General features: G+C 39.8%; 1 protein-coding gene across 4 annotated transcripts in view; it reads left to right on the top strand.

Annotated features, from left to right (window-relative positions):
• Positions 1-27,509, top strand: part of LOC110049178 (uncharacterized) — a 65,559-nt gene that overhangs the window by 22,248 nt on the left and 15,802 nt on the right. For 3 of the 4 annotated variants that reach the window (XM_089272570.1, XM_089272569.1, XM_089272568.1), the window contains exons 14-21: positions 1-86; positions 6,608-6,799; positions 9,608-9,700; positions 10,377-10,748; positions 12,637-12,695; positions 13,962-14,289; positions 17,212-17,592; positions 17,780-18,148. In XM_089272570.1, the coding sequence (XP_089128696.1) occupies positions 1-86; positions 6,608-6,799; positions 9,608-9,700; positions 10,377-10,748; positions 12,637-12,695; positions 13,962-14,289; positions 17,212-17,592; positions 17,780-18,148 (1,880 nt within the window). The remainder of the gene's footprint in view (positions 87-6,607; positions 6,800-9,607; positions 9,701-10,376; positions 10,749-12,636; positions 12,696-13,961; positions 14,290-17,211; positions 17,593-17,779; positions 18,149-27,509) is intronic. The other variant, XM_089272571.1, reaches the window with a different exon arrangement.

The raw sequence follows: 27,509 nt of genomic DNA, 5'->3' as shown, positions 1-27,509 counted from the left end.
GTATCAAGGTGATGAAAATGAAAGCGATGACGAAGTAGATTGGAAGGAACTTTCCAGAGCAATAGAGCAATACCAAACACTGAGAGGTTGGTATTTTTCAGTCTTTCGTTTTACATTGATTAGTGGAATTCTTTAAACCTAGTAACTATAAAATGAAAAAGGGCAGGACAGTCACACTTGACCATCGGATCAGTTGACTAAATTGCCTGATATAGACTGGCAGTAAGTAGTCGAAATGTCGCGATCTACATCTCAAGTGACTTCTTGGTGAAACAAACAATAATACTTTACTGTTATTACATCCTAACACGATGAACAACAACCATTTTCACAGCAAGAAAGTTGGTGCTAATAAGGATTAATTGCGTGCCGCATATGTGTTTGCTAGACTTGGAAGTCAAAGAAAAGGCAAAGGGAAGTGTAAATGGAATGTCTCGGACATTTTGATTTAAGAGTCCCTGTCCATAAAAATGGAAAATAACTCGGCAAGGGTCGAAAATTCGATTTCGCTCATATTTTCATGGTAGATAGGCTAGGGCATGACAAAAACTACTGGATAGTTTTTTTGACAAAATATCCTTTTATTTCAAAGAAATATGCAAATTACCAACTTCCGTTAAAATCGTCATTTGACGCACCATTTTATTAAGCAAGTTTGAGAGCCTCGCATGCAAAACCACATCGTTCTTCCGTCTTTAAAACGATCAAATATTTTTCTGCAATGTTTAAATGTATACTGGGTTGATTTTAGGGAATGTTGCGTTGTCTTTTTGGGTGCAAAATAATTAAATTTCGAAGACATGTATTTCATTCACTTAAAAGTACTTCGTGAATATAATTAATTTTCACCATATGCGAAACCTTCAAATGGATTAAGCTTCTGGTGGTTGAATCGCAGAAGGATGGTCTACAGATTCCTGTAAAAATTTCTTTGGGCAAATGATTGTGAGCGACGCGAGAGCTTTTCAAAGCACGTTAAAAATGCAAGTATTTGACCATTCCCTCGTCAAATTTCAATTTACGGGTTAGATATATATTTTAGCATGCGCCACATGACTTGACCTATGTTAAGTTGAAATAGACACAGAGCTGATAATTTCGAAATGTTCTTACTTCATTTTGTGTAAAAGGCAGGTCCAAAGCCGATTTGACGTGTTTCTCTCACCATTCGTCCCACATAAAGCAGAAGTTTGCTTTTGTTTACACAAGGTTAACGTCCGATGTACATCGCCAACTGTCAACTTATTTAATGCTCGAATACCATGAATCTGTGACCCTCTTTCGACACATATGATCATCACTGCATCTAAGTCAAAAACGGCTGCGTCACTTGTAGATAGTTGCTTGCACTACACCAAAATATTACGTTTGATCATCATGGTTTGATGGCTTGAATCCTTGCTTGCAGCGGTTCCTTGTTCGTCACGCAATGCTGTCATACCATTTTAGAGGGCAGGGTAGGACAATTTCTATCCTAATACATAAGGCTCCGTAAGGCTTGGAACCACTGGGAGCACACAATCGTGTTGAGTAGGAAGAGCTTCAATTAAGAAATGAAAAGAGTGAATAGTTTACCATTGCCCCTGTTGTTATCTTTTACTCGACCACCGCTACCTAAATGCCCTGCGTAATACTGTAACGATAAACTCATACCTAGGTCTTTTCGCGCTGTGCAATTATTTTTGGTTAACATGTAATACAGTGGGCTACCCTCGGGGAAATGGGTGGTGACCGCTTAATGGGGTTAGCCGCTTAGGTTGTTGTACCTTGAATATTTAATTTTTCACTATCGGATTATAAATTTCTTGGTGAACATGGAGTCAATTCAAGACAATCATGATAGACGTGTATTTGAATTATCACTCGTCTGCACCTTTAATTTCGGATTCTTATCTGCCATCACCCTTTCCAAAACAAAGTTTTTAAATTTTGGGTGACCGCTTAATAGGGGTAAAGACAATAATGAAACCTTTATCGGAACGACCAAATGGTGGCCGCGGAGGTGACCGGTCAATAGGTCTTTTATTTACAATATTTTACTGACAATAATTTTGGACTGTATTGACAACAGTCCTCTATTTTCTGTTACAAAAATACTAATGCCACGCCACTAGGCAAACAAAATACGCCAAATAAAATGGCATGGCCAGGGCTGTTTACTCACGTAATTACTAATTTTTCTCTCGAATTAAACACGTTGTGATTTCCTATTTTTATTTCAGCTAGTTCTTGCTTCATTGATCTATAATTTGTTTTATGGTGATTTTTTTAAAATTCTAGTGAGTACACAGTAGCTTTATCAGCTGTTGTCTGAAACATCGAGGACCGAGGCCACGTACACTATAGAATACGATTATATAAATATACACATATTATTATATATATGAACAAACAGATGAACAATGATTAAATTGTTTCACTTATCCTGAGAGTGCTCTACACAAAATAGATCAAAATGTGCAGCATATGCCGTGACAGCATTGCGTGACGAACAAATAACGGCTGTAAGATTGTGCTGCGCCGACACGCTTATCACTGAGCAATGGTCAGCAATCGATCAAACGTAATATTTTGGCGCAGTGCATAGCAAGCAACTATCTACAAATGACCTAGCCGTTTTTGACTTAGGTGCAGTGATGTTCATATGCGCAGAAAGATGGTCACAGACTTCATGGTATTCGACCAGTAATAGGTTGACAGTAGGCGATGTACATCGGACGTTAACCTTGTGTAAACAAAAGCAAACTTCTGCTTTATGCGCGATGAATGGTGAGAGATGGACTAGAAACACGTCAAATCGGCTTTGGACCTGCCTTTTACAACAAATAAGGTTAGAACATTTCAAAATTATCAGCTGTGTCTATTTCAACTTATTATAGGTCAAGTCATGTGGCGCATGCTAAAATATACGTCTAACCCGTAAATTGAAATTTGACGAGGGATGGTCAAATATTTGCATTTTTGACGTACTTTGAAAAGCTCTCGCGTCGCTCACAATCATTTGCCCAAAGAAATTTTTACAGGAATCTGTAGACCATCCTTCTGCGATTCAACCACCAGAAGCTTAATCCATTTGAAGGTTTCGCATATGGTGAAAATTAAGAGCAGCTTCGCCTAAATATCAACTAGACTTGGAAATAGCGAAAAAATCGAATTTCTTCAAACTCGCCCAGAATGAAGCCCTACGGGCACTAGTTACAAAAATATCGTTTTAAGTTCGATAAATCAAAAATTATTTTTTTCCGCAATTTTTTTCGATTCGATGCTCCAAATCGGCCAAAATCCATCGAAAATGAGCGGCATATTCAGAGGCTCCTAAACTCAAAAGTAAAAATCTTCATTACAAGCTGATTGTACGTCGTATTTGTACTTCCTTTTTTGTCTATTTAGAGCTTAATAGATTGTGATTTGATTAGAACTTAAATATTTGACGAATTTTCTAAATTAACGACCCAAGACAGCTTTACAAGACGTCTACATTTAGCCTATTTTCAAATGCTAAAAAGGCGTTCTGGTACACGGCTTTTCCCAAAACGACTAGTTTGGTCTGAAAGAGCATTATTTCTTCTTCAAATTGGTGAAATAAAATTTTTGGGTAAATAAAATCGCGAGCGCTGAGATAGCGAACTAAATGCAGCACTTCTTCCTGAAAACGTGACCTTTGACCCGAGCGTAACGAAACCAGTTACTGCAAGAAAACCCGGAAGAAAAGCAAACGCTTCGTAATTTTGAAACAATTTCTAGTGATATCTCTCCGAAACCATGATTGCAAGAAACTATTTCCAGATATGAAGTGATACAGGGTCAAAGAAGGAGCTTAAGGGCGCATTTTGACACAATAACTTTGTTTGCTGAGAATTTAAGTCAATGACCGCTAACGAATTCCAGTGAAATTTGCAAACTTGAAGTATGTTAGCCGATACTTACCTGAATATTTATATTTATAGAAGAGTCGTCTTCTAGGATTAACCTTCAAAAGAAGCTGGACCCAGATTTGGAAACCTCTAAAAGAAGAAATGTTTAATATTCCGTGACCTGCCCGATGCTATAAATTCCATGCGCATGCCAACCGCATGTTTGTCGTAAAACCAACTGAACTCCACTGACAGTTTCCATGGGCAACCCCAAAATAAACAATCCCCAAAAATGTAAAGTGAAATTGGCCGTCTTCATGAACAGTTAGAAGCTAGAGTCAAGTTCCATTACCTTTAAAAAGTGCTTGATTTTATTTGTTTGCGTCGACTTTATTCACTACTCTCACGTTCGAATGCCGCGAATCGGTCACGCCAAAACAGTGCAGACCGTGCAGACTGCAGACACTTGTTTGGGCTTTTCATTGTGACTCCTTTTTTTGGGTCTAGTTACAAAATAGCGGTAAATATATCTGAAAGTTTGTCATTTATCCACAGGCTATGCAAGCGCAGTGTTTGACCTTTGATTCAATAGAGAAACGCGTACAAGACTTTGTATGGGAAACTTACTCAGTCTGCACGGTCTGCAGTGTTTTGGCGTGACCGATACTACGCAGTATTCGAACGTGACAGTAACTACTGAGTGAACAAAGTAGAATCAAGCACTTTTAAAAGGTAATGGAACTTGACTCTAGCTTCTAACTGTTCATGAAGACAGCCAATTTCACTTTACATTTTTGGGGATTGTTTATTTTGTGGTTGCCCATGGAAACTGTCAGTGGGGTTAAGTGAGTTTTACGACAAACATGCGGTCGGCATGTGCATGGAATTTAAGCTAATTTATGGCAGCGGGCAGGTCACGGAACATTAAACATTTCTTCTTTCAGAGGTTTCCAAATCTGGTTCCAACTTCTTTTGAAGGTTAATCCAAGAAGACGACTCTTCTAGTAATATAAATATTCAGGTAATTATCGGCTAACATACTTCAAGTTTGCAAATTTCACTGGAATTGACTGCAATTCAATTCTCAGCAAACAAAGTTATTGTGTCAAAATGCGCCCTTTAGCTCCTTCTTCGACCCTGTAACATTTCATATCTGGAAATAGTTTCTTGCAATCATGGTTTCGGAGAGATATCACTAGAAATTGTTTCAAAATAACGAAGCGTTTGCTTTTCTTCCGGGTTTTCTTGCAGTAACTGGTTTCGTTACGCTCGGGTCAAAGGTCACGTTTTCAGGAAGAAGTGCTGCATTTAGTTCGCTATCTCAGCGCTCGCGATTTTATTTACCCAAAAATTTTATTTCACTAATTTAAAGAAGAAACAATGCTCTTTCAGACCAAACTAGTCGTTTTGGGAAAAGCCGTGTACCAGAACGCCTTTTTAGCATTTGAAAATAGGCTAAATGTAGACGTCTTGTAAAGCTGTCTTGGGTCGTTAACTTAACAAATTCGTCAAATATTTAAGTTCTAATCAAATCACAATCTATTAAGCTCTAAATAGACAGAAAAGGAAGTACAAATACGACGCGCAATCAGTTTGTAATGAAGATTTTTGCTTTAGAGCTTACGAGCCTCTGAATATGCCGCTCATTTTCGATGGATTTTGGCCGATTTGGAGCATCGAATCGAAAAAATTGCGGAAAAAAATAATTTTTGATTTATCGAACTTAAAACGATATTTTTGTAACTAGTGCCCGTAGGGCTTCATTCTGGGCGAGTTTGAAGAAATTCGATTTTTTCGCTATTTCCAAGTCTAGTTGATATTTAGGCGAAGCTGCTCTTAATTATATTCACGAAGTACTTTTAAGTGAATGAAATACATGTCTTCGAAATTTAATTATTTTGCACCCAAAAAGACAACGCAACATTCCCTAAAATCAACCCAGTATACATTTAAACATTGCAGAAAAATATTTGATCGTTTTAAAGACGGAAGAACGATGTGGTTTTGCATGCGAGGCTCTCAAACTTGCTTAATAAAATGGTGCGTCAAATGACGATTTTAACGGAAGTTGGTAATTTGCATATTTCTTTGAAATAAAAGGATATTTTGTCAAAAAACTATCCAATAGTTTTTGTCATGCCCTAGCCTATCTACCATACGAATATGAGCGAAATCGAATTTTCGACCCTTGCCGCGAAATTAAGAATTTGTCTGATTTTTACAGGCAGGCACTCTTAGGTTTGTTCTTCCCATGGCTTTTTGTCAGTAAATATGTAGAGCCTAGTTACCTATAGCGTTCAAAACTGTGTATCATAAACTTATTTGAATTCTAAAGAAATAAAAATTATTGGGCTCAGCAATAGTAAGACTAAGACTAGTGATAGTGATAGTGATAGTGATAGTGATAGTGATAGTGATAGTGATAGTGATGGTGATAATAACAATAATAGCCATTTATATGGCGCTTTTTCATCAATGTCCAAAAGTACTTTACAGTGTTTGTAGTAAAATAAAGTTACAAAGCCAAGACAAAATTTACAAGTTCATCACTGGTATAAAAATTAAAAGTTCTTATTCTAAATGTTAAAACAAAAGATTGAATACGCCTGTCGAAAAGGATACGTTTTCAAAACCTAAACCAAAACAAACAAATGCGTTTTCAAAACCTAAAATAAATAAGTTCTTAAAACCTAAGCCAGTTAATAAGGTAACTTTAATCTTGATTATAATATATTTTTTCTCTTTTCAAACAGGCGAGTCTGCTGAGAAAAAGAGCATCCCGAGTACAAGTTCTTTTGAAAAAATACAAGGCTATTTAGGAGATGGAGAAAGTTCCACGTCACTTTCATCTTTACACTTTTTAAATGTTGAAGATACGTTTGAAGATCAACAGACAACTCCGGAATCAATGAGCGGAGAGGAACCCGATACCTGTCAAACAACAGGTAAAAGACAGTGATTTCAATTACTACAACATCCATTTAATATATAGATTTAGCCAAGCCTAAAAGCGGAGCTCCTGGGCCGGGTTGTTCAAAGCCCGATTAAGATAACCCAGGTAAGCGAGAATTTTGCTTTGAATTTTGTAACTCTGCAGTGAGGTTTACTGTATATTGTTTGGCCCTCTGTTTTGAGTTTGAATAATCTCAAAATACACAAAACAAAAGCAGTGAAAAACATTTGTATACAAGCAGGAGCCATAATCGGGGACGGAGACCGTAAGTCTCGGGATTCGCGCGCACCTATGATATGGGACAATTTTTCTATTTTTAGAACAAATTGCGCCATTCTGGCGTCATGTATCCGCGCGGATCCACGCACATGTCGGGGGCTCTCGCGTGGATGTTGTCACGTTGCGTGATCAAATGGTGAGAGTTAAGAGATTCTCTTGCGTATTTTTCACAGCGATGGCAGGGAATAAGGCAGGGAATACGAACCAGGGCGCTTATATGTAGTTTTATGCTCTGAGCTAACGGAAAAGGTGGGTTTTTCAGGGTCGAAAACAAGACTTCAATCTCGCGCTGGGAATGAATAATAAGATCTGCTCATGCTAGTTGTAAGCTTACGCGTATGTTTTTGCGTTTGTTCTGACTTAAGAATATAGCAAGAAAACTCTCTACTCTGGTATCGAGTTAATTTGTGAGTTTCTCAGACAATGGTTCATCATAACCAAAACCTGTTTTGACGGTTTCTGATTGTTTCTGCTTGTTTGGTGAGTTTGCAAAAGTTTTTGAAAGGAAAGTCTGACGCCTACAATTAGCTCATTTGCATAGTGCAGCTCGTGCACTTTCAAGTCCGAGTCGGTGTTTTCAATTGTCAACAAATCTTGACAAAGATTTCTTTCGTTATCTTTCGTGCTGAGATGCTGTAACAAATTTCACGAACGCAAAAAAGGCTACTAACATCATGTGTGTTTCTTCAACATAATCATAGTGAGGTTTTACACTGCAAAAATGAAAATAGATAAGGAGTTTTGGTAGCTCGATCAACAAAATCGAAATCGTTATTCCAAGTTGATTAAAGAAAGCGTCATCGTAACTTTGCTGATTATTTCTGCGTTATTCACATATTTTCAGCTTAGCTTTTAATATGTTCTCAAACATTTATCAAAATTAAACATATTTAAAAACTATAGAATTATTGTTTGAGTTCGATGTACGCTTTCACACGAAAGTGCGGCGGAAGTACAATTTGTCATGTTTACTGACTGTACAAAACACGCATCGGCGGGCGCTCTCATTCATCGACAACAGAGAATTTACTGGATTTTTACACGAATAAAACTGAGCAGTATCTACGGACGTAAAAGTATTGGGCCCTGATGAAACATCAAGCGTTGCTTACAATTCAAGCGAAACTCAAACTAGCAATTATTTTGTTTAACTTTTCGGTCGCGATAGACTGACAAATTCCTCGCAAGCGTGTGGCAAGAGAAGCTAGGAAACTATGAAGTCCTGAAGCTCTGCTATATCTAAATATATCCAGCTAGTTTTTTGCTGTGTAATGGAAAAGCTGTTAATCTTCAACATATGTGAAATTTAAAGTGGAGTAATGTACAGCTCATGTACAAGAAGCATCCATCGGAACACAACTTGGTCAGCGATACATATAAGCTTACAGCGGAACATACCTAAATTCGACACTGTCTTACTTCACTCAAACTGGAGCAGCTTGCGACGAAAATACTTAGGCAAAATTCCAACAGACGTAAACGAGTTGAGTTGTGGGCCAAAAACATGAAAAATTTCGGGAATTTCGGACGTCATTTTCCCCGCGCGACATCCGCAGAAATCCTCGCAGCATGTACGCGCGTGTGCCGCAGGCGATGGCGCAATTTGTTCTAAATATAGAATTATTGTCCCATATCATGGGGACAACCCCAATACTAGAAATGGCGCGCGCTTACGGTCTCCGATTATGGCTCCTGATACAAGAACTATTTACACTTTTGTTAACTTAAATCCTGGGTTAGCGTTAACCGGCTTCCGAACAACCTGGCCCCGTTTACAACAAGTTAATTTGACATGAGCCCGCGATCCAATAGAAAAACCAGCACTTGGTCAGGGGTCAACTTTTAAAAAACACGTGACCTCGATTAGCTCTAAACTTGAGCCCACGATATGGTCAGGTGATACCGATCAGCGGATACCTTGATTTGACAGGTGTCAATTGACCATAATATGGATATCCAATATCAAAGAAGGAGGCTATAAAACAAGGCTGTCTATTTCTGTCAACCTTCTAGCTTAGCTAGAGAATGGCCGCCATCTTGCGTGACTCCGTCACCGTCGTCGCCGTCGTCGCCGTCGCCGCCGTCGTTGTCGTCGTCGCCGTTGTTGCCGTCGTGCGTACGCGCCCTCGAGCAATACCGCTAGCCATGATAACCATGAGAAAATCCATTCGTTTGTTTCCTTTCCTTTCCTATATGTGTATGGGGCTCCGCTTGGCGGCCCTTCGGGCCGCCGAAGCTCCGCTATAACAAATGTAGTTGGGGTCCATATATTTAACTAACCATTATAAAGCATTTTTCCACACCACCTTCATATTTACACTTCTTAGTTGCTGAAGGTTGCCCCGAAAGTACATTTGAAGAGCAGCGAACAACTTCGGAATCAAGGTGTGAAGAGGAACCCGACACCTGTCAAACAACAGATAAAAGACAGTGATATCGATTAGTATTGTTCAAGTCTGACGATTGTAATTGGGTTTCAGATATTTAATGAATATTTTCCACTTTACTTTCTTTCTTTCAGCTGCTGAAGGTGGCCCCGAAAATACACTTGAAGAGCAGCAGACAACTCCGAAATCAAAATATGAAGAGAAACCCGACACCAGTCAAACCCGCGGTAAAAGACAGTAACTGATCAGTTAAACAATAGCCTCCATTTGGCGCGAAAATATGCTCAGATATTTGTCCGCGGACATTGTCTTTTCCGAGAAGCGAACTGCGAACTGCGAGCTTCGAGAAACAGACACTGTCAAAGGATAAATATCCAAGCATATCAAATGGGGGCCATTGTATGTATTATACTTCAAAAATGTTTGGCAACACGCGGGATTCGAAAATTCGGCAACATCACTCGGATGGTCCCCAGTTTTAGCTGAGGCATATTCATTCGCGTGAAGCGTTTAGACCAATCGTGTGATAGCGAAAATAATTGATGGATTATGATATTTTAATGTCAAGTTATTAAATTTCAATATGCAATTAATCGTTTTAGAAAACTGGTTAAATGATTTTAATGGGTTTCATTAACACCCGATTACGTTTTTTTCAACAGTTAGCGTTGTTGTTTGATTTCCTGCATTTCGTAGCTACTGAGCGAAAAGCAAGTGTTCAGGTTGCACCCTTGCGTATTTAGCCATAAAACTGAATTCGAGTACCTGATAAGAACTCCTCACGTATCCGGATATTCTTGAAAACGAATTTGAGTTGGTAGCTAAAAGATCTTCTGTCAGTCTTATATACTTACTATATTGAGCAACAAAAACTTTCAGAAAGTTAATTTTCTTATCTTTTAGGGAGGATTGCCAGTAGTTTAAATCAAGATGGGATGTCTGACACAGATATTATCGACACGATATCGTCTTCTGGCCAGCTCCGAATGAACAAAGCTCACAAGATAAAAGAACGCCAATCTTCAATTGGAGAGAAGAACGTACTTGCAAATTTATATTTAAATCCGCTATATTTGGCTGGTAGTGATCCCATAATCATGAGAACCCTTCAAATGGATACGTTCTCGCCAAACGAGGTCTTAAGTTTAAGAAGAAAGCTGGGGCCCTTTGATGCTGGTAAGACGAACCCTTCTGCGTTTTACTCGGATAGAGATCAAACCATTTACAACCTTATGGAAGGATTGGATATAGATTCCTTAGAGGAACCTAAACAGGGTAAGTTTTTGTGGAAACAGGGGGTGAACCAAGATGGTGTCTGACAGAGGTTTAATTATTTTAAAATACGAAATGTCTTTTCTACTTTGTGTTTAACCGAGAGAAAATCAAGGCACTTTCCTTGAACGTCTTTTGATTTAACTTATTTCTAGATAATTCTTTTTGAGTGGTTAGAAAACTTTAGATTTTTGCCACAACTCATCAAATCGTTTAGCTCAAGAACCTTAACTGCTAAACATTGTTGTTAGTGCAGGGCAGAATATTAGTCCCTGTTGGCTGTGTTAGGTTCGCACTGTATTGTGGTTAAATGTAAAGCTGCCATCTTTTTCGTAAAGTGGAGTGCTTAAGACACCTCGGAAATGGCCTATTTTGTTAAATAAAACTAAAGCGCGAGCAAGGAGAATTGGAATTTTCATAATCGAATGAAATGGTTAGTATCTTAATACAAAACCTTATCTTAATAGTTCTAGAACGGCGCGAAGTTAAACATAATAATGATAGCAAGACTAAAAGTAAACTTACAGAAAACAGTTCGCCCATTCCGATTGAAATTTATGCTTCTGTTTCATCTTTAAGTTCAATTTAAGTCTTAGCCTTAAATGCAACAAAACTTGGAAAAGTTTGGTTTCTTGTACAGTCCCACAAGTGAATTTTTGCAATCAGTAAAAAGTAGGCAAGTAAGGGGCATGGTCTTGTTATGATGCCCAGTATATCTTCTACAGCTAGGTGAATTTGTTCATTTTTTGTCACTGACCGATAAGCTTCATTATTATACATTGCTCTTTTCTGATTGGCTGAAAGGGTACAGTGAATTTTCGAAATTAGCGCCTGTTACGTCATCTAGCTGCAAATTACACAATAATTATGTCAAGGACACTTAAGGTCACGGGTAATCAAGTCATGTTTGACCGCAGTGCATGATTTCTAAGGGTAATCATGTCAAGTTCGCGCGCTTTGTGTTGTTTGCCGTCAGTGAAGAAGCAAAAACATGACATGGATATGACATGGATATCACAAAAACCTCATCCAATAATTGTTTAAAATCTTTCCAAAATGCTATAGAGAAAGGACAGTGGTACAGCAAATGGTTTAAAGATTCTAATTCGCTTTTACAAAAAGTATAATTTTTGTGTGAAATAAAGCTGCTTTTTAGAGGGTGGAGAGCGACTTGGCGGTCGGGTTTGCTCAGATTGATGAAATCTGTGATTGCCAAGGAAATGTCCTTAAACTGCTCGAAAGTCGAACATCGGTGAGCCTTTTCTATGCTTTGAAAACTTTCACGCCAAATGTTATAGCCCTGTTCTCATTTCTGGTACAGCATCGTCTTATATTCGCAGGCTTTCCGATTCAGAAACCCTGGCAAAACGCGAGTTTACGCCGGCCATATTCACCCGATAGGGAGTGAATAATGCTTATTAGGCAGAGATAGCGAACCGATTAGATTGCTTGAAACACCTAGATCACTGAGTGTGTATATACTAAATAGATATAATCAAGCCTAAACACGGAACTCCTGATTACAATAAGTTAACTTGCCTTGAGCCTGCGATCCAGTCGAAAACCAGTACCTGGGCAGCCGTCAACTTCAATTATTAGCTAGAGTATGGCCGCCATGTTGCGCGACTTCCTCGTCATCGCGCGTACGCACCCATGAGCAATTCCGCTAGCCACGATGACCACGAGAAAAGCAATTCGTTGGTTCCTATAGTGCTCCGCTTGGCAGCCCTTTGGGCCGCCGGAGCTCCGCTATAAATAACGACAAACAGTAATGAAACTGCTTTCTTCAATTTATTCTTGTTGTACACGCCCACGACGAGAAATACATATGACCATCACGATACGTGAGAGGCACCACTAACATGGAGCTTTAATTATTTCTCTACGGTAGATTTGACGGGACGTTTTAAGGCTCAGAAAGGTACTATGCATCCGGAAAACGTTAGAAAGGTGTGTGATCTAAAAATTACAAATTGCGATAAAAGTTAATGTTTGCATATAGAATAATATCCTAAGTAACCTAAGTAAGTTATATTTTTAAGTAATGCAGCGAAGTCTAGATCTAAGAACGATATTAGCCGATTTTGTCAATGATAGTACAATTCATGTCGAAATCAGCCATTGAGAAGTCATTTTAAGATGTTAGTTTTGGTCATCGAAGTTAATTTGTTCATCGTGATAAAAGGAAGCTTTATGGCTCTCTTGTATTGCATTCAGAGTAGTGTTTTGACTTGGCTTGGTGTTTTGAATTACTCTGAGATTGACTCCAAGGCCGAGTTGTTCAAAACCCGATTAAACTAACCCAGAATTAGCGAGAATATTTTGATTTCAGTTTTGTAACTTATCGGTCAGGTTTTCTGTTTATATCGTTTGTCATTCAGTTTTGAGCACGAGTAATTAATCTCAAACTACACAAAACATAAGCAGTGAAAAACATTTTTGTCCTGGGTTTTCGAACAAGCCGGCCCAGGGTTATCTTTTTGACCATAAATTTTTGTGATAAAAATTAGCAAACCACAGGTGCTTCTGTTTACACATCTCCCAAGTTCTTAAACTCACATGGTCTTTTGATAACCACACGGCATTGTGTGCGTACAAAAAGACTAGAGCCTTATCATTCGTGCTTCGTTGACATTTTTTGCAGACTATACAATGGGCGAGATATATTCAGTGTGTACTGTACTTGGGTTTTGGCCTCGCGGCCTCATCCAGTGTTCAAAGTTTTTTCTTTGCTCGTGCAGGTGGTAGGTATATTTATTCCCAAGAACACTAACTCAAGACTCTCACCAGTATACATTGCCTGTATACTGCAATGAGAGCAGAATAACATAAATGCTATACCAGTCTGAGGTACGTATCGGAATTGGAATAAATTTATCAAACGGATGGAAGTTGGAATTCCATAGGTGATTCCCTTTTCCGAATTAGACCATGCGCTTGAAAGGGTCTCGCTGGCTATTGTTTCAGTAGATAATTGCGTAAGGCTTAATAAGAATTATAGTAAAGTCACTTAGAATGAAAACCATCGAGTCATCCGTTATGTTTATGTATTCAACAATTTTAACTGACTTTCAAATTTAAACCCAGTCTCTATATGGATATATCTGAAATAAGTGCCGGTCTGATTGGCTGGGCGCAACGCTCGCACGCAGACTTTGCTTTAAACCTTACACTTCATACCAGAAGTACTTACGGTGTACCGTTTTGACATTTTAGAGGAAAGGTGCAACGGTGACGAAGACTGAATCAATCACTAGTGTTTATTCGCCACTGCACTCAAAAGTGGAGTCAGACGTGGAAATTGCAACGCTAGCGGGAAGTGCATCAAACATTATGTTAAAAGAACAATCAAGCGCGGAGGAAATTAGTCAAGATGCCAGATCCTTTGCGGTACATTTCTGTGAGGAACGATTCTTCCAGGCATCAACAAATGAAAGGAAATCAGTTTGCTTATCGTTGGTAAGGACAAAGCGTTTCGCAATTGCGATTCTAACATTGTTGGTGATCGTTGGAATTTCTCTAGCAACTATCTTCACCTTACGGGGTAAGCCAAGCGATCTTCTTTGCTTTATATAGTCACATTATGTAAACCAGGAGCTATTACTTGCAGGGTTGTGAGAGTTTATATTTCCCCGCAAAAAAAAAAAACAAAAAAAAACAAAACAAAATGGGACAAGAATTAATTATCAATACCATCAGAAAATATATACCATTAAATTATGCTCTTAAAGACGTTCGAACGAAAATTTTCCAGTCGATAATAATAATAATAACGCTACTACCACTATCACTACCACTGCCACTACCACTACCACTACCACTACCACCACCACCACCACCACCACTACTACCACCACCACCACCACCACCACTACCACTACCACTACCACTACCACTACCACTACCACCACCACTACCACTACCACTACCACTACTACCACTACCACCACCAGCACCACCAGCACCACCAGCACCACCAGCACCACTACCATCGCCACAGTCACTGCCACTGCCACTACCACTACCACTACCACTATCACTACCACTGCCACTGCCCATGCCACTGCCACTGCCACTGCCACTGCCACTACCACTACCACTACCACTACCACTACCACTACCACTACCACTGCCACTGCCACTACCAGTACCACAATCACTACCACTAACAATACCAGTACCTCTACCACTACCACTTACACCACGACTACTACTACTACCACTACCACTACAACTACCACTACCACTACCACTGCCACTGCCACTACCACTGCCACTGCCACTACCACTGTCACTGTCACTGCTACTACCACTACCACCGCCACTGCTACTGCCCCTACCACTACCACTACCACTGCCACTGCCACTACCACTACCACTGCCTCTGCCACTACCACTACCAATACCACTGCCACTGCTACTGTCACCACCATTACAACTTCCATTTCCACTTCCACTATGACTACCACTACCACTACCATTACCGCCGCCGCTGCCGCCTCCACTGCAGTTTAACTAAGAGACAGATGTCCTCTGCTCAAGTAATAAAAAACTGAGTGATCTGCAGACAAATGAGCAACCAAACGAGCAGCCAAATGAGCGGCCAAACGAGTGCAAAGGAAACGAATGCCCAAACACAATGCAACCAAAAAAAGACGGTCGAAAGCCCTCTTCCCAAACAAAACAAAAGAGGGAATTTAAGTAACATTTGCCGTCGTAGTTTACGTTCTCTAGAATACGCAGAATGTGGTCATTCCATGTTGTTGTTTTGTAAAGAACGGCAAAGAAATGAAGAAAGAGTTATAACGTACGCGTACACAGCTATTGTACGCGTTTCAGTTGCCGTTGTGGTTTGCTCGAACTTTCTTAAACCGAATACCGTAAATCCTCGAACTAGCGCCTGCCCCCCTCGAATAAGGGCCCCCTTCGAATAGGCGCCCCTCCTATCGGCCAAAATTTAAAATAAGCGCCCTCCACCTCGAATATCCGCCCTCTCCCCTTTCCCCATGTTGTGGGAGACAACGAAGGATGTATAGTTTTCTTCGTGTAGTATTAGATTTGTGCATTTTTTCAGTTTGTGAACCCGTTAACTTTGGAAAACATTACAAGTACTAACAGTGCCGCGATTTACAGTTTAGGATCAGCTTTTTATGTCGATAAACATCTTATGTTGTTGTTTACGCCCAGATGAGTTATTAAAAAAATGATCATGTCAGGTCACGATTTGGAAAAATTAAATAAGCGCCTCTCCCCCTCGAATAAGCGCCCCCCGTCGAATAAGCGTCCCCCCGTCTTCTCCTAAATTTGAAATAAGCGCCCCAGGCGCTAATTCGAGAATTTACGGTAAATGGCGAAAGAATGAACAGCCAAAGGAGCACAAAGTGAACAAAGCCAGGCCGAACAAAAAGACTGCAGAGCTGTAGAGAGTATTGAAAATATATGTGGTATATAACGTCGTAACCGCGTAAGAAAATAAAAAAACATATAAAATGGCTTTTCCCGCCAGTCCTCTCAGGTAGCTGTATCCTATAAATAGCTGCTTAATTTTTTAGTTGTATGGTTGTTATAGGCAGTTAATACCTTATTTATAAGTTTCAACTTGTATTCGTCTGTCCTGTTCTTTTTTTTGTTGGCATAAATAAATATTGTTGTTGTTGTTGCGAGAAAGTTGCTTGGGCTGTCCACGCATCGCGTGAGTAGCATCTTCGGAAGAACTGGGTACCAACTTAAGAGGGATTACTTTGGGTATAAGGCCTTTATGGGGGATTCACTCTCTTACCTCTCACTTAAGAGAGGTGGTCGCAACCGGAAGTTCTACTGTATGACTATACTCTTAGAGTTACTCGAGGCGGAGCAAACTTCTCAAGTTACATCTATGATTGGATAGGGATGAAAAAATTCTTTAAAATGGCGTCCATTCCTAGATCAAGTGAATCCACTCGCTCTAGCCTTTACGTTTGGGAGATATTAGGGCACTTTTTCCTTGGCCTATAATATTTTACACGGTGGAAAAATCTGGCTGATTTCTCTCGAAGCTGAATATCACTAGAGCCTCAACAGCAAATTTTGGGGAAGTCAGTGCGAATCGCATGCGCACGTGACAGCTCTGCGGTTGTAGCAGAAGCTAGACAAAGATTACGTAAAATAATCAAGGCGCACAAAGAAAGTAACTTGTTTTTTACCTATCATTGTAACCTACCCTTCAACCTCGTTTAACTTCACAGCGCGAAGTTATGTACATCAGTGTTATATCAGCATCAGCATCAGTAACAACGACAACAACATTTATTTGCTGAAAAAAACCCAAAAAATTTACGAATGACTACTGTAGTCAGTGAAACGAATATTATATAGAGCAACCACAAAAGCTTCACATTATTTACAACGTTTCTCGTGAAAATTTGGCTTGACCTTACCATAACCATTCAATTCTAAAATTTGTCATTAACTTGTTACTCCTTTTCAGCGGGCAAAAAAACCCCAACGCCAACAACAGCGGTAGAAACAACGACAACATCAAGACAAGCATGCTCCAATGGGTTGCTAACCTTATTTTGTGAAGGTATCACTGACGTAAATGCAGTCCATAAAGTTCAGTGGAAAATTAAATTTCCTAACGTTGGTTGGAACGAGTTCGCCTACTGTAACAAATACGACATGGACTGTATCGTAACGAGACCAGTGCTGCCAGAAGGAATCAAAGTGCTGAAAGTTTCTAATCGCTCTGTGAGCCTACAAAGAGTAGCAAAGAACAACACAAACGGTTATGCCCGGACAATGTGCCAAGTTCTCTACTCGGACAACTCCCTGACTTCGCATGTCTACAAGATCAACTTTACCGCAAAATGTAAGTTATGCTGTCCTCTCGTACGATGCGCTTATCCGCGTACACTTCTGCGTATTATGATAAAGGCAAAGGAAAGGCAACGGAGGTGACTGTGATAGAGGAAACGGAATAGCAGGGGAGGGGAGTGTGATAAGTGATGATTTCACTATGACTAATAAGTTTTGTATCTCTGCTCTCTCACGTTCAGGTGTGCGTATTCATGAACGCCGTGATCTTAATTTAACAAAGATCCTACAGAGCATTGCACCATGCGAACGTGTAGTCGATACTGAGTGGCATAGCATTAATGGAAGCAAGTTTGCGCACTGCAACACTTGCCAGGATTGCAAGAAAATATCTGAAGTCAACCGAGAGCAGGTTTTTTGGAACCGATTACAAGTTGCCAGAGGCTCATTAGTGTTGACTGCAATTCAGGAGAACGACGACGGGCGCACGATTAGAGTGAAAGTTCACATTAAAGCGTCTGGAAAGTCTCTTGGAAGGGACGTTGAAGCAAATATGGTATCAGTGCATATGTACACAATTTGGATATTTGTGAATACATCTCGTCCTCCAGGTAATTAATTACTGTGATCGGGTCTGTAGTTTAAAGACTTAAGTGGCTTCCTAGAGTATTTAAGTACGAACATCCTCCCTATAGAGCGCGAGTTAGAAAAAGAAACTTAGTTAATTTCTCTTAAAGTTTTCTCTGTGGAGATTTACCAGTATGGGTACTGTTAAAATAAGGCTTATGTTTTGGTTGTCCTATTTTTGAATTAAGGCCGTTGCCATGGCAGCATCTCATCTAATGACAGGCAGATATATTCCTCATTTTGGCCTAAACTCCTTAATATTTATACTTTCCTTCGGTGAAATTTTTGCGTAATTCGCCACATCATGGAAATAATATTGCCTGACACTTCGAATTGGTAAAAAGTCAATGTTGTTTTTCCAATATTCTGTAATTTGTCATTTTTCTAAATATATTGGATTACCTCTGACAGATTTTAACAAAAATAGGGTATTTTATAGGAACTGTATATGGTTACAACTGAGGCAAATTGAAAAAAAACAATTCACCCAAGGAAACGCGAGAAAATTCATTGCCAGTTTTGCTTTTTGCCATTTCTCGTGTTGACTTAAAAAAAATAGGAAAACATTTACGGTTTCCTTTGAGCGCGCGCAGATTACTTGAGCTTTCGTTCTTTGTGCACGTGCAATCGTAAAACTATAGGGAGCCACTTTAAAAAACCGTATACCTGTTTTGAAATTGGTATAATCCCGTTAATACGGACATAATGATATGACTGAGAAAATTACTGCATTGTGTTCGGCTGAGAGCAGACTTATTCCGTTATCGTTGATTGCGTTCACATAGTGTAAGGCAATCCTAATCCAGTCTGAATCGAGATTTTTTGTTCACCGATTTGGCCCCCCACAGCAGAGGCAAATTACGTAAGTACATGAGCGCATGCACGCAGTCACTCTTCGCCGTATAGATTCGACACTCTCTGTGTATGATTTCGGCAAAGCTGCATGCATTTTGGCCCACTAGTCTTCGACACATGTAACTAAAGCCTGTGTCATCAGAAACGAACGTTTTGTGGCTCGGCGACGGCAAATGGCCATGAACTGCGGTAACAAAACAAATCTTCCGTATAGCTCGGCAAATGGTCATGGTGACCCTCCCATCTGTGGTGAGAAAATAAATTTTCCGATTTGCAGCTCGGCAAATTCGTTGTGCCCATAATTGGTTGTCAGAAAACAAACTTTTTGTGTTGTGTAACTTGCCAAAAGGCCTTGTTTTGTGGTCAGAGTGGTTAATTTACCTTTTTCATTTTTAAAAGTGGACAAGATGTTCATTCGAGCAATGTAATCAACTACAAACACAAAATTTGACAACATCTGGCGACGCGCTGTCTTGCAGGGTCGCTGGTCAAAACTTTACTTTCTCAAGAATATTTGTTGCAAGCGTTGGCCATCTGAAATTGAATTCTAAGTGTCAACAACAGTTCAAATGCCTTGCCAAATGTTTTGTCCAGTACAAGTAAATACTTAATTAATTAAAAACACTTTTACCGCAGGCTATAATCTATTCATCGGTAGCTCAACTTTACGTGCAGATCGTTATCTGACATTCGATCAAAATTAGTTTCCTATCGAGCCATATTCGAACGCCACAAAAGTATACCAAACATGCAAAGTACGCGCGTGAACGCACTGCTATAATCTTTGATTACTACTAGTTATATATTATAAATTTGCTCTGCGGTGCTATAATTAACACGCTCAGTTTCGTAATTTTATCAGGCATCTAAAAGATGAGTAATCATATAAAAGGCTGTAGCAGTTAAAGGAATTATTGTCACATTTTGACTGCTTTTCACTTATGATCAATTGGAGGAAGGACGCATAGATGACGTCACTGACATTTAACGGATTCTTTAATGCTTAAAACAAGGAGATTCCATCAGAAACACACCATCGTTATCGCCTCGTATGCCACTTTTTCTGACTTTGACAGAAGTCAATATATGGAAGGGCAGCGCTAAACCTCGGCCTGGCGCAGCCCCGCTCGTACGCAGGGATCTGCCTTCGCCATTGTCATCCTGACGCGTACGTTTTGAAGTTTGCTCTCTGCAAAGCTGTGCAAAGCCGTTTGTTAGTCGCTCCCACCTTCACGCTCATTCCCCCAGTCTTTCATCTCCCTGTGTGACTATACAAAAGCCTCTGTATGGCGTCGGTTTCTATAGCAACCATCGAAGCACCCATCTGTCAATCGGGTCATCGCCCTCGCTCCAGGGCCACTCCACTGGTGCCTTGTCCCAATGCATTCCACTACATCCCACCTCCATTCATTCAGTAGCGGAGCAGACATGGATGTTCTTACCACATTTTGACGTCATCTGTATTCAATCACTGAACAGACGGACAGCAACCTAGAATCTATTTGTTAACTTGGTAGTTGAATTTTTTTTTGAATTGCACTTTCCCAAAATCTTATGGAATTTGGAGAGAATTTTTAAATACCACTTGTGTTGGAAATCCTTAACTGCACTTGCATTCATACGATTACCTACCCTTCTATTAGGGCGGGAGAAAAGAGTCCATACTGACTTGCATGCCGCATCCACGCCCAAAGCGAACCAATCAAGAATGAAGGGAGTGTGACATTATTTACTTTACAGATGTTTGCGCTAAAACTTTCGATTAATGATTTATTTCTTAACTTGGTGCGCGATGGGCTCATGGTTGGTGCCCTGGCCTCCGGATCGACCGTTTAAGGTTCGAGCCCTGGCCGGGGACATTGTGTTTTGTTCTTGGGCAAGACACTTAACTCTCACAGTACCTCTCTCCACCCAGTTGTATAAATGGGTACTGGCGATATTAATACTAGGGGTAACCCTGCTATGGACTAGCATCCCATCCAGGAGGGAGTAGAAATACTTCTAGTCACTCCACGCTACAGAAACCGGAGATAAGCGCCAGCTTGATGGGTCACTTGGCTCGTGTGCAGATTTTACTTCCTTTAAAATTCAGTTCATTTAGATTATGAGTTACTCGTGTTATAATGCTAGAAATTGGGGTGTGGTGGTTGTCACTGAGCTTTGCGCCTCTATCTGAAATGTATCAGGGTTCACGATATGGCAACCGTATTTTGACGTTTTTATTAGCCAAATTAAACTTTCAGTCAGGTAGCTACGGTTTTCAAACTTTTAAGCAATCTTACTGATTTTGATTAGTTTTGAGTTTTTATTTTGCTGATTTTCTGCCGTTTTGGAAAAATCAAGCAATCCAAGATAACGAATCCAAGATGGCGGCTGTTGAGATATTATCCCGCAACTACGTGAAAGTCAAAGTTATTCCGGTGTTTCTATGAACTCGCGTATTGAATTCGTCAATTTTTGAGAGTAATGTTAATTTTGAGATACAGGCCGGTCATGGGCGGACTCCCTCATAAAAAGGACTGGGGTGCTCGTCGAAAATTTTGAGAAAATCCATAAGAGGTACCAGGTTCCTGTTTTGTGCGAATGGCTTGACATTTTGTTCACCCCAAAAAGGTACTAATTGTAAAACAACACGTCAACTAAACCTGACTCAAAACCCTAAAAGGTATCGCGAAAAGCTAGAGGCTTTTCGAAGCTGAACAACCTAAGAGATACCAAAACTACTTTTTTAACCCCTAAAAGGTGCGACGAGCGTCGCCGTCATTTTTTGTATGGGAGTCCCCCAGGGTTCACGCATATGCCAATGCACAAAAACAGCACTGTGAGAGGGTCGCACGGGAAAACAATACCTTCAACAAAATGACAGCTTCTGTCTTCCCTTTTTCCCTTGTTCATAGTACTCAAGAACGTAGCATTTTACAGCTGAGCAACTCTCAACTCTAATTCAGAGATCTTGTTCTCCATACTTTACAGTGACCAGTTTTGACCTCTCCACTGCTCGTTCGCTCAGTGTTTTGCGTCTTTTTCCTCAGTCTTCTGTCAAAGCAACGCACAATCGGAATTTGAGACCCTGCAAGGAGTTGCGCAGCTCATGCTTGTGCACGAATATTATTTTCATATTGTCCTTCGGCCATCGTGACCCAACTTTTAATGCATAAATTTAAATGAGATGTGATCGACTAGGATATATCGCGATTCTAAGAAAAGTTAAAAACTATGTTTTGAGATATTTTTTTAGTTTTTAATGATGTTTAAATTTATCATGATTGCTTTTCGATTACAGTGCGTTTACTGAAAACCGGGGCCACCCAGACATTGAAAACTAATCAGATGGCAGAAAAGAAACAATAGGTTCCAACATTTTCATATCCAGCCAATCAAATGTCCGCGGTACAAAACAAGGAAATCTTAACTTGTTCGTTGTGATGCTTATGCGACTACATACACATACATACATACATACATACGTTTATTCCACGTCCCCCAGGGGCTTTTCAGTGAAATATGTAACAAACAGCAACGGTGTCTGTTGATAAATAACGTCGCGCAGAAATGACGTCAAGAAAATTTAATCCCCGGTGTGACTCAGACAAACAAACCATTCCATTGCCTACTTCTTTGATACCTATTAAAATCTGGGTCCTCCAAATTGCACGATACACCTAAGTCTGCTATGAATTTGGAATTGTCTCAGTGATAATAATTATGTCGTCCCGTTCTATCGTATTCGTTTAAGCGGACGTCCGGGGTTGTCAAATTTGGGAATTTCTGGAAATAAGTCAGCCGAAATGCCAATCAAATGGCATATGTTTTGTACTGTTTATCCTGGTCTTGAAGACCAGGATAAACAGCAGATAAGGTTCTTCGTAATACATTTCTCTTTGAAGTATTCCGATCGGCTAGTCGCAACCGCCTCGCTAGAAGTTCTCGACTTCCAATTCGTGAAGGTTTTGGGATCTGTCCGACTGTCACTGCGGCTTGGTAAGATCCTCGTGCAATTCGTGACATTTAGGGCCTGTTTACAAGGAGGGAGGGTTACCCTAGCAAGCGGGTTAATCCTAGCTGGAGGTCAAAAGATAGCCCGGGTTTATAAGCAAAATTTCACAGGTAGGGTAACCCTGCAACCCGGGACAACTTAATGCGCGGTTGCACCTAAAGGAAGAATACAAAAGCAAAAACCGACACAACGTAGGATGATTTTTTGAAGGTGTACTATATTTCGGCTGGCCAAACCAGCCTTCTTCAGGTACAATGAAAATTTTACATTGGGACGTGTTTATATGTAGCCGATATTTACGTACGGAATACCGGAAATACGTAAAAGTAATTGGCAGTGTAAATTAGACATAAGCATACGGTAAAATAAAATAACATGATAAAAGAACATCATGAAAGAAAACAAATGGAAACAATTAATATGTTTCTTCGCGGATGTTCAGACCATCAGGATCAATTGCTCTGCCTTTTTGAATTAAAAAAGCTTCCCTGGCCTTACGAATAGAGTCTCGGTTCGAAAAGATTTTTTCGATGGGGATTAATTGCATGTCGTTAGCACCTAAAGGGTCTGGAAACAAGTAGAAAGTTAACCCGAGTAGGCGGGTTAACCCCATCTGGAGTGTTTAAGAAAAAGAAAAAAAGAAAAAAAGTTAACCCGCCTGCCAGGGTAACCCTAGCACGCAAATAGGGTAACCAGCCTACCCGGGTAACCCGGCTAGCTGCCTTGTGAACGAAACGAAGAAAAAAAGAGGAAATGTGAGTGCTAGGGTAACCCGCTCGCTAGGGTAACCCTCTCTCCTTGTGAACAGGCCCTTATGCTCTTTTCTGGACACCTTGAATCCGTTTCACGTCACCCACAGCAGCAGTGTTTGCTTTCTAGCATTATTTAAGCGAAACAAAAACCTAGAACACCAATCTTTCCTTTTCTTTCTCATTGTCTGGTCTAGAAGACAACACTCTCATACTAAACCTTCTACCGAACTGTAATTTTTGTCTGAGTCAGCTGGAGGTCTCTGGTGATGTAATCTACTTTTAGAAACTGTGCGCGACGCTAACAGAATTTGTTCATTGTCACGCAGTAAAAAATAAAATCAAAAACCATTCATCGGATAAAGTCAAGACATTGTGATATTATAGACGATAAATAAGGAAGACAGTTCTCCAAGTTTAAGGTGTGTGCGTTGTTCCAAAGTTGAGATATTCGTCGAAATGTTCCGCGCAAAATTATAGAGCCTAGTATGGAGCCGCCATGTTGGAGGACCTCGTTAGTCCCTCAATACGGCGGCCGGAAAATAGAGTAAACATCTGGAACTTACTTTGGCCATCTAGTCGACTGATAATCTGCACCGAACCAAAAAAAATTTAAACAAGCACTTTTCCTAATACTTTAACTTTAAGATAAGTGTATTCTTGGCTTACAGGTGACGCCAAACTAAGGAGCCACCAGAGTTGTTATCCTCGTCAGGCGTAAGAGGGCGAACATTTATATCTGTTTACAACTTTTCAGCTCAGTCACGGTAGCTTGCTTCGTCTGGAAACCAGCGCATTTTGAATTTCAGAGCTATGGCGGTGCGTGACATAAAGCTACCAACGCGTTTGTCGAAAAATATATACTTATCTCGTGATTTTTAGCCTATTCAGAAGTTAAAGTATTAAGAAAAATGCTTATGTAAATGCTTGTCTTTGTCAGTACAGATAATCAGTCGCCTACATAGCCAAAGTAAGTTCCAGATGTTTACCCTATTTTCCGGCCGCCATGTTGGTGTCCTACGGAGGTACACCAACATGGCAGCTCCATACTGGGCTCTCTAAATTTGTGCAAAATATTTCGTCAAATATCTGAAGTTTAGGAAAACGCACAGACTTAAAACTTGGAGAAGTGTCTTTTTTTTTATCAATCTCCTATTACATCACAATTTCTTAACTTTATCCACTGAATGGTTTTCGAATTATTTTTTTATTGCGTGACAGTGCAAACCAAGAATATTTTTCAACAAACCCGATCTTAGCTTTATGTCACGCAGCGCCACAACTCCGAAATTCAAAATGCGCTGGTTTCCAAACAAAGGATGCTATTGAACTGAAAAGTCGTAAACTGATACAAATTTAGACCCTCTTAAGCCTGATGAGGATAAAACCTTTAGTGGCTCCTTAGTTTTGGATTTGAAAATTTGATGACGTCACGTGAGCACACTATAGCTCAAACCGTTAATACTATCGCATTAAAAAAATCAATATTGTCTTTCTTTATCTTAGATTTTAGATTTAAAGCGCGATAACCTCATTAGATTTACCGTTTTGCGTTGTACGGCCACACAAAATATCGTCTTTACAGTTGTTGTTTAAAGTTGTAGAAAGGCTGGTTTGCAGTGTAACGCCATCAAAAATAAAAATCGTAACTATCCAATAAATTAAGTCAACAAGCTGGGATACGAAAGATGATTGATATATAAACAACCTCGCCAAGATTTAGGTTTGTGCGGTTATTCATTCGCGCGTTATTCGGAAAAGTGATTCACCCAAATTTATAGAGCTTTGTGTGGCTGCAGTTCAGCCAGATTGTGTATCAGCGGACATTCTTCAAGTGCTAGGTAACCGCTCACTAGTCGTGCTTTCCGCCATTTTGTGTTTTCGCATCGCGTGGTGCTTAGATGTAAACAAAATCGTTTTCCATCGGATCGTATCATGTGTTACCGAAGACCTAAACGGTGAGAAACAGTTTTTTGTATCTTTTGCGAATTGTTGTTAGTCTTGTTCTTGGCGATGTGTTAGTATATAAGTTTATTTCTTTTCATTTTGTCATCCAGATTGTTATCTCGGGTAAATCGTACATCCTTGTAATTCAGTGTTAAGGAAGCAAATTGTACGCCGAGCAGTACTCGCTACCTGTGAATAAACGTCGTTTTGGGTTTGAAACTCTTCTGGTAAAGTTACCTAGAAGCAGCCACACTTTGTATGGAGACGCCATGTTGGTGCTCTTCCGAGGGGCACCAACATGCCTCGTGGCGGCCGAAAGTAACAGAAACATCTGTCATTAAGTTTTGCCATCGAAACGAAAAGGTATTACTCTGGAGATCCGACACATTGAATTTAATACTTCTTATAGAGCAAGAACTATTTAGGTGGTAAAAACGTGAGCAATAACTCATCTTTGGACCTAATCGAGAGCCCTATGGGGCTGCCATTCAATGTCACGCAACGCATAAACTTGGAAATTCAAACGTGCTCTGTAACAAAATGAAGAACCCTATCGGCCTTAAACGTTGCAAAACGTCAACTTATTAGAGGGTCTTACATGTGATGAATCTAAAACTTCAAAAGGATTGTTAATTTTTTATTTTGGAAAATGATGACGTCACGTGAAAGCCGAGAATAATAGATTTTGACACTTTGTTTACAAAATAAATACCCCTCCTGCTGACTGTGCGTGTTTCTATTTTTAAAGAGCTTTCGGTTGTCATTAATACAGCCGATCGTGAAATCGACCACGCAGCTCTCGGAAAAAAACTGTGTTCACTGCTTCCGTAGCTGTACATTTCGAATATTGAACTCCCTTTCAGTGTATTGAAATTCATTTCCGCTTTGTACTATCAAAGCCTCGGCGTGTAAAATCACTCAGGCAAAAACAAAAGACGATGTCACCGTAACAAACTTCCCTAAATAGAAAAATCGAAGATGTCATGAATAAAGAATTCAGGTTACAAGTCTATTTTTGTATCAAGTTAACTTTTTAATTCTCTTGCTTGAAGTTTGCTTTCGGCTCCTTTCAGTGACATCGAAAATAATCCTTTCCAATTCGTACAATTTTCGAACCTGCGCACATGCGAAACTACTCAGAGACCATTTGAAGGGTTTCTTTTAAACAGCCGCGACAATATTCAAACTCTGCTGGCGACATATATTTACGAGTGACACTCTCAGCAGCTTTTCTTTTCATGTATTTTCTAAACCAACCAACGACCCCATAGAAAGTGCAGTATATAATTGTTCTGAAACCCGCAAGCACGCGAAAGTACTAACGGTTTGAGTTTAACTGACAATTTAGTAAGCGACAACGTAGTCGTGTAAGCATCACCACTAACAAGTATTAAATTTAGTTGATTGCGAACATGGTGTGTGTGTGCTTGTGGGTTTGTGTTTAAAAAATAGTAATATACAGAATTTTAAGGTCCTTAATTAGTCTTACTATATTGTGCCCTTCTCCGTTTCTAGCTTTATTTAATGTCTTTAAATATCATTACAGAAAGATATCTTGTAACATAATAATGACTTTGTAATAAGAAAAAATATCTTCTTTAACAAATAAACTAGACGCTCTAAGAGCGTTTACTCGGGCTTCGTACCACAGTATCAAATCGTACTTTACGAAAACGCGTATTGGACACAACAAAAGCAAATTAAAGAATCAGGATATTTTAGCACAAGAGTTCCGCTTAGATATTTACTATTCAAGTTGCTTCCGTGAGTATCCTCCTCATCCTATCGCAAGTTGTG

This window comes from Orbicella faveolata, unplaced genomic scaffold (genome assembly GCF_042242905.1).
Source record: "Orbicella faveolata isolate gen_17 unplaced genomic scaffold, um_ofav_v1 contig_35, whole genome shotgun sequence".
Lineage (NCBI taxonomy): Eukaryota > Metazoa > Cnidaria > Anthozoa > Scleractinia > Merulinidae > Orbicella > Orbicella faveolata.
This window is presented reverse-complemented; position numbering and strand designations above follow the sequence as displayed.